General features: G+C 40.1%; 1 protein-coding gene across 3 annotated transcripts; it reads right to left on the reverse strand.

The window, feature by feature from the left end:
- Window positions 1-3,324: 3,324 nt before the first annotated feature.
- Window positions 3,325-14,677, reverse strand: LEO1 (LEO1 homolog, Paf1/RNA polymerase II complex component). Of its 3 annotated transcripts, none has more exons than XM_059823861.1 (12): window positions 14,586-14,677; window positions 12,652-13,377; window positions 12,287-12,391; window positions 11,446-11,540; window positions 10,623-10,768; window positions 9,136-9,220; window positions 8,699-8,793; window positions 8,282-8,416; window positions 7,540-7,675; window positions 7,052-7,238; window positions 6,683-6,780; window positions 3,325-3,455 (listed from the first exon to the last, which is right to left on the reverse strand). In XM_059823861.1, the coding sequence occupies exons 1-12, from the start codon at window positions 14,641-14,643 to the stop codon at window positions 3,351-3,353; spliced, it is 1,971 nt and encodes a 656-aa protein (XP_059679844.1). In that variant the 5' UTR covers window positions 14,644-14,677; the 3' UTR covers window positions 3,325-3,350. The 3 variants fall into 3 exon arrangements, with proteins under 3 accessions (XP_059679844.1, XP_059679843.1, XP_059679845.1); XM_059823860.1 differs by having other exon boundaries at window positions 12,287-12,394; XM_059823862.1 differs by lacking the exons at window positions 8,699-8,793; window positions 9,136-9,220.
- Between the last annotated feature and the right edge of the window lie 553 nt (window positions 14,678-15,230).

The raw sequence follows: 15,230 nt of genomic DNA on the forward strand, positions 1-15,230 counted from the left end.
CACCACCCAGAGCCTGATGAGCAGTCTAATGCTGTTAAACAAAAGCACTCTACTAGAATGGGCTGGACCCCCATGCCTACTGGCTGCGAAATAAACACCCATGACTTCATAAGAAAGTCACCATCTCATGTTTAACACATTCCTCGGGCTGCAGCTTCCTATCAGAGCTGAGCTAAAAGTTGCTGCCATGTAGAAGATCTGTCCTGCTCCACCTCTGCTTCCCCTTGCACCACCCCAAGGCACAGCTGACTTCAGTGTGCCAGTTCAGGCAGCTACACCAGAAGAAAACTAGTCACTTCTTTCTGCATGGTCAGGACAAGTTTTCAAAAGAAAGCCAAGTCAATGTTTACCTCTGCCAAAGAGATCACCCTTCCCTGATGTCCCCCAAGTCGTGACCACACCAACTTACTGAGCTGGCTCTGATGCTCACATGGCCAATGAGGCAGGTCTGCCGGCATGCCTGGCAGAGAGCACAAGAACTCAGCAGAACAGAAATTTCCTGACAGTTTAGCAAGTTGACTCACTGAGCTGGGCTAGTTATCGCCCAACCTGCTGCTAGAAGAGCGAAGGACTGCATGAGTAGCTGCTCCTTTCAGTGGGCACTCCCCAGTCCATCAGGTGTGCTGCAACATGAAATCCACACCAAGTTGCATGGCTAGGATGGAGAAAAATGGCTGGAGGAAAACGCTACCAGGTACTAGAAAGAAAACGCCAAATCAACAACTGGAAACCAGGATAGAGTTGAAGGATATACTTGAAACAACAGAACTATATAGCCAAGAGCAGCTTTCAGTGACTGTTTCAAGAGAATTTATCCTACATCCTGCCACTTGCCAGAAATTCTAGTGCTCACACAGCTTAGCATCAGCTCTTCAAAGAAATATTTCTTTGTTGGAAATTGTTCAAATCATGCCCTTTCTGGAAGAAATATTCTGACCAGTCAGTACAAGAGTAAACACAGTTCAATCCACATTCTCTTTCCTTTGGCTTAATGTTTTTAATTTGGGTAAAAAGAAACAATTCCAAGTAATTCTCTCCTACTTGGAGGCTGGGAAAAGGGATAGCAAAAACTGTCTTCCAGTTAAATATAACTATACATTAGACTCACAACTAAAAAAATACTGTGGATAAGGCTAAGTTCATTCAAGTGACTTTAATTACAAGATGATTGTTAAACCAATTTAAGCTGAGAAAACACTTTCTAAAATGCCACATTTAAGTAAGACTTTAAAGGGCAATTTACAAAAGAAGACAGTGTAAAAAATTGCTTCTTTTCATCTTTGTAATCCAGAAAAAGCCTCATTTTTGGAAGCTAAAATGGATGACTTACTTAAAGGCTTAGTCAGCATCAAACCTATGAAAGTGATGAAAACATTTTCACTCTTAGGAGTGTAGTAACAATAAAAATTGTCAATGCTTTAATTAAACTTACATAAAAGCAAACATATCACCAGTGAAATGGTGGTGTTTCCCTACGCCAATTTGTTGTTTAAGAGGTATCTGGCAGGCTTTTATGTGGAAGTACAGCATGTTACATCCGTATAGAATGAGCCCCTTTCTATACAGCTGGCTTCTTCCCGAGGTTACAGAAGGAAAGCAGGTATCCTCATGTAAGGGACCCGTCTCCCAGCAGAGGTCTAAACTAAGAGGATTACAGGGTCAAAATTCCAGCAGATGGAGAAAGAGGCACAGAAACTCTTAGACAATTTAATTATAGAAAAAAAAAGAACAGTTTCTCAGGCACTCAAACTTCCAAGTTGAAGCTTTTCACTTTGTTTTCATACTCGCAAATGTCTCCGCTGCAGTCAGCTGCTCAGCAGAATACATTAACACATGCAGAGCTCCATGCCTCTGCAGCTAGAACACTTCCCGTACCTTCCAGGCAGAGGAAATGGAGGTAGAGTATTTTGACAAACTACTAGCCTAATTAAAGATGACAAAAGCAAGATGTCCACGTTGAAAGCTGTATCTCAAAGAATCAGGGAATGTCACGAGAGCACTTGCACCCTTCTACTGTTTTATAAAAAAGCAGAATTCAGCTGGGCAGGAGAGAGATGGGTAACACTCCTTCTTACATAACTATCAGCTACTTTACTTCATCTTATGTAACACAAATCCACATAATAAACTTTTCACAGCATCAGTCAATGGTTTTCTTGAAAGAGGCATTAAGCTAATTGTGTTTTCTTTGTTACCTTTTTCAAGTCGCATCCAAACTCTTCAAGACTGTGTGACAGGTCAGTTAAAAAAGCAACAGTTAAAATCTGAATGCTCTCTCACCAAGAGAAACTACATATGGGATATCTCATCTTGGAAAGGAAGTGTGGAAAAGTTCAGATATTTCTTCTAGCCTTTCCCCACTTTACAACTGGTATTGCATCATCAAATAAGGTGTTTAGAAATAGTGTAAAAGCACCAATGATTCTGTCCAGAACATTCTCCTCCAGTGACTTCCCAGCTAAACAAACCTACTTACAAAACCAACCAGGAACAATAGGAAATAGCACCATAAAGATTATACAAGATTATGAGACACTAATGTTAGGATATGTTTTTGCATTGTGGTTCATTTCACCTGTTAAAGGAGACTTTCATCTCTGCTGGCAGAAATTTCTTAGTTTTGTTTAAGTAAGTGGTTTTACTCTGACATTTATATCACTAGCATGTGGCAATTACTATTAATATTATTGTAATTAGTAGCAGTAGTAATGCTCAGGCAAGATGCAAATTTTCATTCTGGGCTTCAATGCATGAAAAATAAATGCCTTATGTGATCAGGTAACTATTCTAACTGCAGGAACTTCAGTTTACTCAAACATGATAAACATTTTCAGTCATCAAAATATACCAGCATAGTACTGTACTGTCCACAGTCAACAGGAAATAAGGAATATCTAGGAAAAAAACAGAATCGTACTGTACCACTCATATGTTCTTCCAACCCTTCCCTACAAATGGTAAGCTACATTGCCATACCCTTGTCAGGCAAACTTATCGTTTAAGCATTCTATAGAGATTAGAATGGTTTCTCCTAATGAACTCAGTAAAAATCACTGATCAATTCAGTTGGATAACCAGTTACTACAACTCTCAAAACTGAAATGTACTGTGCAAGATAAAAATCGCACTGTGATGGTCCCTGGTGCAACAGACGCTGCAATAAGAGAAAATCTTAACAAATAAAAGGAAGTCAAAAAACTTTATTCACACCAGAAACACAGACTTCAATGGAATTTTCCTTTATCAAAATAACCCCATTATGGTTACTTACATCTTTGCTGTAAGAGAACTGTACAATATATCTATAAATATATATTAAAAAAAAAATCCATTTTTGTGCTTCCTTAATATTAATCGTCATCTTCTTCCTCTTCATCGCTGATGACATATTTCTTATGCTTCTTACTTGCTTTGTCATCATCCTCTGCTTTTCTCTTTCCAGAAGGTTCACCTTCCTAAAGGCAAAAAAGGACAAAAATAAAAAAACCCCAACATACTTCAAGCTAAAATAAAACACTCAGAAGAACAACAAAAGGATCTCAAAGTATTTCTCATAAGAAAAGCCAAATTATTAGTTCTAGTTTTTCCATTTTGTGCTACTGTGATGCAGGATTTCTGATGTATTAGTACTTTAAGTTCAGTCAACATTGCTACCAGTCTCAACCCCCAACCTGAGAGGGTCCATAACACAGCTGCAGCTCCCTTTACCTCACTGGACATGCAACCATATCTGCTTCAAACTGAACTATGGCATGGAAGTAATTTATGTCATAGTATGGATTTATGGCACGTGCAATATCATTCTCAGCAAGTCTTACGAGCATGGGTAATTCCTAGAATTTGTAGTGAATTTTTCAACGTGCAGAAGCTTTCCCTTCAGGCAGCCTGTGTAGCTTTGCTAAGTTATCAGAATATTGACACTTGTACACCCTAAATTAGAGCTACTGAAGCAAAGAAGAGATTCAGCAAGTGGGTAGGCATTTTGTTTGTTTGTTAATTTAAAAAAAAAAAATAAACTGCTCTCTGGCATAAAGGAAGAAGACTGAGGAGAAACCGCTAGTATTAAGAATCAACATCACAGTTTCCAGTCTGAGAAAGATAATAGTTCAGGAGGCTTCAAAGAGCTGGTCAAGGGAACTCGTATCATTGAGTTAATTACCTGTTTGCAAGCAATACCATAATGACTTTTTTAGCACCTAACTATGCAGTCAACAGGTTGATTTTTATTCCATGTGCGCTTACACCAGTTCAGTTTAAATCACCCGTTCAAACAACACTTTAAATAAGAATGCTATGAAAATGTTTAATCAAACTACAAATCACTAGTTATTAATGCAAAACTCATCAATTTTGATATGAAGAACACGTGGTAACTCAATTATTGTTCAAAAAGAAAAGTATCTTTAAAAATACTACGTAACCTCATCCCTTTTTCCATTTGTTGGTTTTGGTTTTTGGGTGGTTTTTTTTTAAGCAACACATATTACTTGGATTTTAAGAAACAGCAAAGATTGAGTTTCAGAACTTCAATGAACTATTAAGAGTTTCAGAACTCTAATGAATAATTTTTTATTCAAAGCATTTTATTCTATATTAACATATTAAGTTAGTACAGTGGGAACCTCAGTTAGGAAGGAATTTTAAGCACAGAAAACAGAAATTAGTAGGGGTGGGAATCTCAATGATAGCTTCTTCCTCAGAACAGCATTCTCTTGTAAGCTAACTAGGCTATTGTTAAATGATTCATCTTCCTGTTTAGCAGAATATCCCTACTAACTACAGTAACAGTAAAACTACTTGCCGTGTGGTGATAAAGTGTATTAATAGTAGATTGATGTTTTCAGTAATGGTAGCAATTTGTTATCAGGAGAAAGATTTGTGCTGTGTTGTTGACTGACAGCACATAAAAGCAAGTCTGTGTACAAGGAAGTCCGTGTTTCACGTATGCAGATACATATTATAAATGCCGTGCTTCCTACGTGGTGACTGAAAGTAAGTAGTTATGCATCACGGCTTTTTTTTTCAGTAACACTGCAGCACCCCTCCGTGGCCCTGAGGGGAATATTACCTTTAAGTCATATAATTTTAAAATGGAGGCTATCGTTCCTCAAGCAGCAGAGAAATGCTGTTGACTAGACCTTTTCTTCTGAGAGACTGGAATTGCAAAGTCCTGAAATTGCTATATCATAAACTAACAACTAGTAGTGTCTTACAAATAAAGAATTCAATTTCTACTAACAAATAGTAACAGAGTTCACAAAATTACAGTTTTGTCTACATGCCTCACTATGGCTGTCTCCAGGATTACTGTCATACTTTCTGAAATACTAAATTTTCCTCAACGTATAATAAAAAGCCAGAATCTACGTCTTTAAAAGAAAAACTAATTTTTACTTCTGCTTCATATTACAATGCCTATTAGTGCAAATACTCAGCTGACAGTACAAAAGGAGTAGTGTCACAGCAGCAAGAACATGCATTCAGCTTGTAGCCAACATCCAAGAGGCTGGGAAAGACGACATGCCTCCCGAGAAGTTTACAGGCAGCACAGTATAGAAATGCAAATGAGAGTGAACTTACTCCTTCAAAAATTAAGATTTCTTACATTATAGAGGTATGTGTCATACTGAAAACGACGTCATGTATCAGTCATTTAAACACAGCTTTGGAATTTCAGCAGCTGTGATTACAGAAGTCTGACATGCATTCATTCACTAGAAAGACACAAAGCAAGCTACGCTGCAAAATTACTCTTTTAAGAAGAAAAGGATGTTTTATTATGGAAGCCTCTAAAATTAAAGAATAAGGTTCTAGCCACTTCAGCAGCTATTGGAGTAGCACACTAGATATGACTGTAGGAATGAGGAGCAAGGGTCAGGAAAATAGACTACACAGGTATAGCTGATATAGGACAGAGTCCATATGTTTCCTGGTTCCACTTCTACCACTGGATGAAAATACTTAAGTTTTAATCTCAGAAATGGTATCTGTCAATTTTGAAAACTGTTACACTGCAGTGCTGTATCAGAAGAAGCGGCATTACTTGAAATGAACTAAACCTCAAGACATGATATATGCAAAGATTAATTTCCTTATACCCAGCAGTGATAAATTACAAACCACTAAAACACAGTTTTAGAAGAGGAAACAGCAATACTGCTGTAGCTAACAGTTAACTTGATCATGGCCTAATTTTTAGGATGATACTTGGGCAATGGATAACAGCTATTTAGCAATGGACATTAACTCTTTTCAACTCAGTTTAACTCTTCTATTTAAAAAGAGCAGAAATACTAAGTAAAAATGCTTCTGCTATTTCCATAATAAACAGGAGAGGACCATGTAGCTTAGGAGACAACACTGCACTAGGATTCCGATATTAAGTCTTCTTACTCCTTGCATAATTTTGGTAAAGTAATTTTAAATAACTCTGCATAAATTTTTCCATCTTGAAATCAGCAGTAACAATAGTGACCTCCTTTGGGAAATCACTCAGGTCTATGAACTAATGCAGCGTGTAAGAAATTGGTGATTAATTACTATGGAAAGCATGCCAAGTCAAATAATACATTCATCACAGCATAAATGAAACTACAAAAGTCTCAGCTTTAAAAACTAGGTTTAGTGCAGGAAATGTTCCTGACTGAAAATCGTTAGCTTAAGAACAAAATCCTTTTCTTACCTCATCACTAGTAAGTTTCTTTGCCTTGAGTAGTCTTTGTGTTTTATCTTCATCTGAGCCCTCATCACTGTCAGAAGAGTAGATTCTAGCACGTTCCTCTACAGTGAAAAATGAAAAGACAAATATTTATCTTTATCTGAAACTGGTGAGGAGAGAGAATATTAAAAATAATTCTCTTACATTTAGTCTCACAAAAAGCTGGCAAAATCTAAGCCCAGAGTAAACAAAATAAACTTAAATGAGCTGAATTTATGTCTCCTCATGTATCAAATGAACTAGCAAAACACAATCTTACCAGGACTATCCTGTGAAATTAATCCATCTGAATCGCACAGATCCTACTTATGTGCTGGTAAGGTTTATTATTACCTCTGATGCCACCTTTGTATCTGTTTTTGATAGCTGCTAGACTGATTGCATCATCTCCCTCATCCTCTTCATCATAGCGATCAGGTTCTAAATAATTTGCACTCAGACCACGCTGATGCTGCTTCTCCCGCATTCTTCGCTGCTGAGATTCTCTACGGATGGAAGCTCTTAATCTCTCCTCTTCTTTCTGTCCAAAGAAAGAAGCAATATGTAAAGACTGAGGGAAAAAAAAAATACTGAAGAGCACCTTGGATTCTACTGTAGCTTTTGAAATAATTTCACAGAAGTGTAAAGTTTGTACATATTCTGATTTTTTTGTAATCTGTAAGGTTAAGCAAACTGCACCCATGGCTAACAACTCTTGTCTATAACTCCAAAATACGCTCTGTTTTTCATGAAGTCATAAAATGTTCAGAAATATTCAGCTATATTACAGTTGTGACTTTTTAGATTAAATCACCAGATAAGAAAGTTCCATGCCACAATACCTTAATCATTTCTGTGCGCTGAGACTCTGGATCACGACCTGCCATTGGCAAAATACGAATTTTCTGGGTCTTTGAACATCTATCTGCCAAAGACAGAGTCATCTTCCTGTGAGTAGCACTGTCCGTAGAGTGTGGCCTGTTAAAAAATTGCTATGGGTTAAATACTTCTTAAAGGAATGTACCCAGTTGTAAAGAACAACGGTAAGGCCAGCATACTTAAGATTTCAAAGATTCATCTGCACAAAAGTAAAAGCATCATCTTTTTTTTTTTTTATCATTTATGTGCTTTGTAATGGCTACTGGAGACATCCAATTCCTCTCTCAGCAAACCATCTGCAGTCCATTACCAGCCTAAATAATCACCCTCACATTTCACATGAATATCCCAAGACAAAATCATCATCTTGATAGCACCTGTGCATCAGAAGAAAGGTTAATTTCAGGGAATATTAGTATTCTTTCTGATTCAGATGAGGACTTGAACTTAAAAATGCAAATTAAAATATGTATTAAAAAATGAATGTAGCCTCTGTATTGCAGTGAATAGCATATTAACCTTCCAAACTGGGACACCTAATTTAGGAAAAATCTTGTCGAAATACCGACTTTGGAAAATAGCACATGCTTATTAAACAGTTAAGCTCTGAAGGTTTACGAACTGGTATCTCTAATTTTTATATACTAGTTACAACCCTTAATTGCAAAAGTAGTATCAACATTTGATATAGAATAGCATGTTTACCTGAAGGTTAACTTGGTCTTGAAAACAGCCTGTCCTTGTAGACCTGTCCCTTGTCTGATAAACAAATGGTTGTGATCTCCCTGTAGTGGTGCCTTGTACACATCAAAGACCTCATTGCCCAAGTGGAGAGACATGCTTAAAAGAGATTAATGTATCAGTTACTTGATAAAGCCACTACAGTCTATTTTTCTGCCTCATTTATAAATGAAGAAAGCCTTCATGGTTCCTCTTTAAATACAGTCAATAATTATATTTCAATCCAAACTAAGCAGAGCATAAAATTTTCAAAGCACTGAGACTAAAATAATTTCTGCTCTGCAGTACTGACAAAGTTTGTTGACCTTCCAATTTTGCATGCTATGGCATTTCACTGTAAGAACAACTGTATTCCTTCAATAGCAAAAAGTTCAAACTAACCTTCCATCCGACCATTTGACTATCCGTGCATTACTTTCTCTGATCTCATTCCCTTCCTCATCTCGCCGCATCCGCCATCGTATTGTGTTTTCTACCTGTGGGGAAAAAACCCAAAACGCTTTTTCTAACTCATAGCAAGGAATACTGAGGTATAATATACTCTAATAGGTCAAGAATTACAGCTAGAACGGCTAGATAATTTGCTGCATGATGCAAAGAAATGAAGGTGAAAGGTACCCCTTTTATAGGTGAAATGCAGCTTTCAAGCTTTTTTAAAATTTATTACTAAAATGGATCAACTTTCCTCAGTGCTGAACTGCTCCACACTTTCATAATCTGAACCATAACTCAAAAAACCATTCTGAAATACCTGAAACAGACTTTGAAGAAGTGTGGCTAGATAAGTGTAAAAGAGAAAAGGAAAAGTAACGTTATACCTTAAGTTTTAACCTAGTTCTACCCTCTTCATCAAGCATCTCCTCGTCTTCAAATTCATCTTCATAATACTGGGGATCAAAAGGTCTGCAATAAATGATATAATACAGTCTTTATTCTTCTAAAAATTAATCCCGATTATACCTGTAAAATAACAGGTGCTTGAAAGGTTTAAATCATGCACTGCACACAACAGTAGGCACTGCAGCTGTGAGACAGCCACTTCTGCAGTAATGTAATTTACTGCATTGATTCTACACCACGGGTGGCCTACCCGAGTGTCTTCACTACCATCGATTACAGCCACTCTGACATTCAGACCCTCTAAATGGCTCTAAAGAAAGCAAGTCTGCCTCAGAAAATACTGTTTGTTTAGTAGCAGGATGATAAGGTCAGGGTTAAGTCTGGAACAAAATATGTACAATATTATACAGAGAAAATAAAAGCAAAATTATCATCTTATAAATGCAGTGAGTTAGGAATTTTCTAAGAGCACAATCTTTGCCATTTTTTTACTTGAATCTCAAAAACAACCAAAGGGAAAGGAAGATGGGATTGTTTTTCCTCTCTTCCTTCAAAAAACCTGACGACTGGGGTGGGAGTGAGTGGGGGGAGGCCATTCCCTCGCCTCTTTCGTAATAGTTCCCAGGCTGCTGCAAGCGAAAGAAGTGATAAACAAACTCTGCTATTGTACAATTCTATTTTCAGTCCTGTCTGACCCCCAAAGATCCTCAGGACTTCTCTCACTGATTACAGCCACTAACCGGGTTCTTAACAGTTGTCTCCTGAAACAGTCTATAGCATGAAAGCCAGAAAGAATGATTTAACTAATGTATAACAGAAACAATGCCACACCGTCAGCTCACAAGACACCTATTAAACAATGCAATAAAGTTGCTTAACAAATCACTTGAAGGGACAGATTTAACAGCAATTTACTGGAAGTGCTGAAGGTGGGCTTTAGTGCCAAACCTAACATCACAAACAACTCTAATAATTTATTTTGTTTCTCCTCATGAATTCCAGAAAATTTCTTCAGCTTGGGTTAGGTAAATAGGAAGATGAGTAAACAGCCTCTTCATTGTTAAATAGTACATTTAGCACAGACAAATAAAAAAGGGATTATTCTAAAACTCAGAGTGACGTTTTTATCACTCCAAAGTGGATTAAGATCCTGTGCATTAGGCTTTCACATCTCTGAGATGTGTTTAAAAGTCAACTGATAGCATGTGCTTTCAATTAAATCATATTTGTTTTTTGAAGACAAAAAGTTATTCAATCAAGCTGAAACCCAAGCTCCTAAGAAAATTACTCAGCAATTGATTAGATAACAATAGATATTACTATTGACTAATCACAACCAAAAGTGTGTAACTTAACGTCAACCATTTTAAATATGGCCAACATCTTTAATTGTATTACTAAAACAAAAGCAATATAGGGAAACACTAAGAAAACCTTATCAATCATGTATTTAAGGTGCAATTACCTGGGCTCCACGCTAAGGAAGTTGGGCAGCTTCACAAAATACAAATCATTACCCAAGTCTGTGTTTACTTTTGGTATTTCTACCTCTATTCTAGTCTCTGGAATAGGCTCTTCTTCCTGCTGTTCTTGACTTAGTCCATTCTCATCCTAATGAAAAAAAGGCAAATAGGAGCATAAGTGAAAAAAGTCTAGCTGGCTACTGTTGCTGTAAGAAGCACTTGCATTTTGCTTGAAGAAAAGTCATCCATATGCACAGAGAGAGATCAGGAAGCTTCAGGTAAAAGAGCTTGCACATTTTCAGTGAAAGCAATCCAATTCAGTATTTTCATATGCCACTTAAAGTGATTTCAAGCACCAGTGCAAACTCAAGAGACGAAAGACAGCAAGGAGATAGCAAAGGAGCTGACATACAGTTTTCAGCTAAGCACTGGAAAGTAAACGGGGGAAAACTTTTCCCAAATAAAAAAAAATATTTTTCAGTATTATCATCAAGACCCAAAATTAAGTATTTGTCAAATAGCTGTACGAAGGTACCAAAGACAGCTAAGACTTTGTATTTTACTTGATGACAATCAAAACTACTCAGTATATTTCTTTCAAGTACAAAAAGTGGAGCAGGGATGGGGGAAGGCAGATAAATCAATCCATCTGATATTGCTATGTATAAAAAATTAACAATTCTTTTAGCTAGGGCAAAATTATCTGTAATGCTTACTTAATGCCAGTAAGTCTTTTTTTCACTAAAATATTATCAAACTCAACCAGTGTTCCCCATTTCAGAGTGGAATGGCATGTTAATTATTCCAAAAGTCAAGTCTACTCACAATGGGCTGTCCTGGCGTTGGTGGCTTGTCTTCTCCATCACTCCCTGAGGAAATGTCATCTGCACCTCCAAACAGATCCATGACATCTGCGTGCTCTTGAGCAGAAAAATTACTATTTTAAAACACAGATATATATGCACACCCCCCCACACACACATGCAAGCACACTCACAGAAAAAAGATTAACGCATCCTTCACTTTTATTACCACTTAAAATCACCTACAAAGGTTAAAAATTGAGAATGTTTATGAAGCACACATTATTCTCTTATCCTGAAAAAGAGTTTTCCCTTGTATTTTTAAGCTAAGGATTCAAGGTATATTTTCCTGGAAAAGCTCTATCAAATAAGAGAATCTAGTTGAAAAATGGAAACAGAAGAATCAAGAGTATAAGATCAGCCTTTACGCAAGTAAACAACTTAAATATATGTAAACAGCAACTTCATTATGCATTTTGGAGGTTTTACTTCTCAGAAGAATCAACACGTCTTTCTCAGCCAGCTAAACATCACAAAAACAGTTTCTCTGGGCTACTCTGATTAAAGGCACCGTTTCTTACCTTCTTTCAGTAAAAATGTATGAACCAACATTCACAAAAGAAAAGCTCTGTCTCTCATGGAAGAAACTGAAAAGCCGATACAGCTAACTGGAGATAACCACCAGAAGTTCTGAGTGTACTTCCCCACACGGAATTCTGGCTGTGGGGTTCTGTTATTTCGTTACCATGGTTACACTGTATAGCCTGTGCCATCGATTTTATCAAGTTCTGTAGCAGATGAATGGCACACTTAAGATGGGGATTAAATGAACCAAAACCCCACAAAACAATGCCACCATTTACCTTTCTGTCCTTCTGTATCACTGTCCACTTCTGAATCTGATGCAATTGGTTTCTTTCGCTTCATTCGCAGAACTTCATCTTCGCTATCACTGCCCCTTGCAGACTCTACTAAGGAGCATAATTATTCTCAGCAAATTAGAAATTTTGTTCCACATATTTTAAAACTCCTTTGTATTAATAAGTTGTTTCAGATGAAAAGGAATTTAAAAGTGCTGCATAAAAAAGCATTACAAAGATGACTATAGTTGAAAGCTATGGGAATAATGCCTTTACACTGAAGTCTGAATCTTTTCAGGCCAATATAAATGAAACAATAAAGAGAGATCAAACCAGAAGCAAATCATTACCGCTGTATTCAGCCCTACCAGACTTATGCTCTTGGTCCTCCTCATCGGAGTGCTGGGCCCTTTCGTCATCGTCAGAGTTCTGCATCTTCTCCTCATCAGAATGCTGGGGTCTTTCATCATCGTCTGAGTTCTGCATCTTCTCCTCATCTGAGGCCTGTGGCCTCTCCTCATCATCAGAGTTCTGCATTTTCTCCTCGTCTGAGTTCTGTAGTCTTTCCTCATCATCAGACATCTGCGGCCTTTCGTCTTCATCGGAGTTCTGCACTTTCTCCTCATCGTCAGAGTTCTGCTGTCTCTCCTCATCATCTGAGTTCTGCTGTCTCTCTTCATCATCTGACTGATCACTTTTGTCCTCCTTGCCCCACTTCTCATCCTCTGAAGGTGCTTTTTCAGAACCATCTCCCTCTGAATGATGACTGCCTTCATCTGACCCATGACCACGATCCTCCTCCTCATCATCATGAGCAGCTTCTGAAACACTGTGCTGGTCCACGTCTGACTGATCATTATCTTCATGCTCAGAATGTCCAGAAGCTTCAGATCGATTGTAGGATCTTTCAGAGTGGTTGTCACTCCCTGTGTGATGGGATGCCCCTTCATCCTCACTATCGTCTCCAAATAACTCCTTGTTACTAGGTTTTATTGCCTCCCTGTCATCATCCTGGTCACTGTCGCTTCCAGAAGCATTACTACCTGAGCCAGCATTCTCCTGATCAGAATCAGATTCAGATCCAGAGTCGGAATCTGCAAAACAAACATCACCCTTTCAAGAGTTAAAACGTCCTTACAAGGATGCACATAAGATGATGGGCATTGCTTAAAAAAAAAAACCCAAACCAAAAAACGCCCCAATGCAGAGAGAGAACTTACAGAGAACTGTAAGAAAGAACTATGAAAGTTACCTAGAACAATAAAATAAAATGTCTACTAATAAAGGCACAGCCAATGAAAGACACAATGAAAAATGATGGATGCCACATAGTTTCAAGCCACAAGCTGTTGTCTAAGATTCTAAAGATGTAGAAAGAATAAGCAGTTAAACAAAAGTAAAGAAAATAAAATTTGAAATAGTGAGGGTTTAAAATAAGTAAGTACACACGTATGGCTTATGAGATCCTACAAATCTAAAACGGTCATCATTTCCCTAACCCAAGTTAGCTGCCTCAGGTACCCTGACACGCTCGTTACAATGGCACTACCCTTGAATGCTGAGGTTATTGATGGCAGTTTCCAGCAGGAAAAACACAGGAACGTCTGCCTTGAAAAATAACTGCCAGAAATTGAGACAAGCATTTAAAAAACATACAAATGACTTAAATCGGGAAGTGTTCATTTTTCTTTATATGTTTACGACAGCTAAAACTTCTGCAGATAAGAGGGGGCAAAGAGGAGACGCGCCTTGTTTTCACCATCCCGAATCCAAGCAGCTCTAAGCAAGCATGCGATTAAACGTTGGCAGACGCCGAAGCGCGCTTTGCTTTTGTTTCTGATCGGGAGTTTTCCACGGCTGCAGCGATGGAAAAAGAGTCACTACAAAGAGCCGTTCCATGCAGCCCCCGCCGTGCGACCCGCTCTTTCTTTCAGAGCGGGTAAACGGGAACGGAGGCACGACCGAAGGAGTCGGAACGCCCCCCGCGCCGTGAGGCACTCCGGAGCGGCGGGCAGCTACGCCAACGTGGTTTTCTTTGCTTTTTGGCCATAAGAGCAGGAGTGCAAAGGCGGCCCGGGGCAGCGCCCGCGGCCTGAGCGCTGCCGCCGGCAGGAGGTACGTTCACCCCTCAGCCGGGGGACCAGCGCCACCCCCCCTTCGCTCCGTCTCCCGCTCCCCGCTCCCCGCCGCGCCCGCGGGCTGCGGAGGGGACGAGGCGCGGGAGGGCGGCGCGGCCCGCGCCAGACCCGCCTGCGGGGCGCCCCCGAGCGGGGAGGGAAGGGGGAGCGCGGCGCCCCCGCACCTTTCTGCTCAGCCTCCGAGTCGGCGTCGCTGCCGAAGAGGTCCTCCATGTCGGCCATGGCAAGAGGACGGCCCCGCCGCCGCCGCACAACAGCCGCGCGCCCGCGGCCACACCGCCGGCGCCGCTCAGTGACGCAACTACGGGGCGCCGCACGGCACCGCCGGCCACGCCGGGGAAGGAGGGGGCGGAGGAGGCAGCACCTCCTCTTAAAGGGGCCGCGCCCCACGGCGGTGGCGGGCGCCGCTGCCGTCAGTGGTGAACGCGTGGCGGCGACAGCCGGGCGGGCGGCGGCTGCGACCCCGCCGGAGGCCCCGAGCAGCCTGGAAGCGGGCAGTCAGCGGGCGAAGGCCGGCGGCAAAACGAGGAACAAGAGCCACGGGCCTGGTGGCTGTCGGCACTGACCCCGCCCGCCGCCCAGGGGTCACTCCATAGGCATTCTCTCTTCAAATGCCTGTCGCTGGCGCTCGTGGAGTACAGGTCACCCCGCTCTTCTGGCATCTACTTTAAATAGCAGTTCTCCACCCGTTCCAGGCTTACAGACCACGCCGGTATCGGAGCTGGCTCCTCTGCCTTTGACATCGATGTCGAAGGGAAGACCCCGCCCTGTTTCTGCAGGTGGGACACTGCACACTCAGCTGAGAGAGG

The sequence above is a fragment of the Gavia stellata genome, chromosome 13 (assembly GCF_030936135.1).
Source record: "Gavia stellata isolate bGavSte3 chromosome 13, bGavSte3.hap2, whole genome shotgun sequence".
Classification (NCBI taxonomy): Eukaryota; Metazoa; Chordata; class Aves; order Gaviiformes; family Gaviidae; genus Gavia; species Gavia stellata.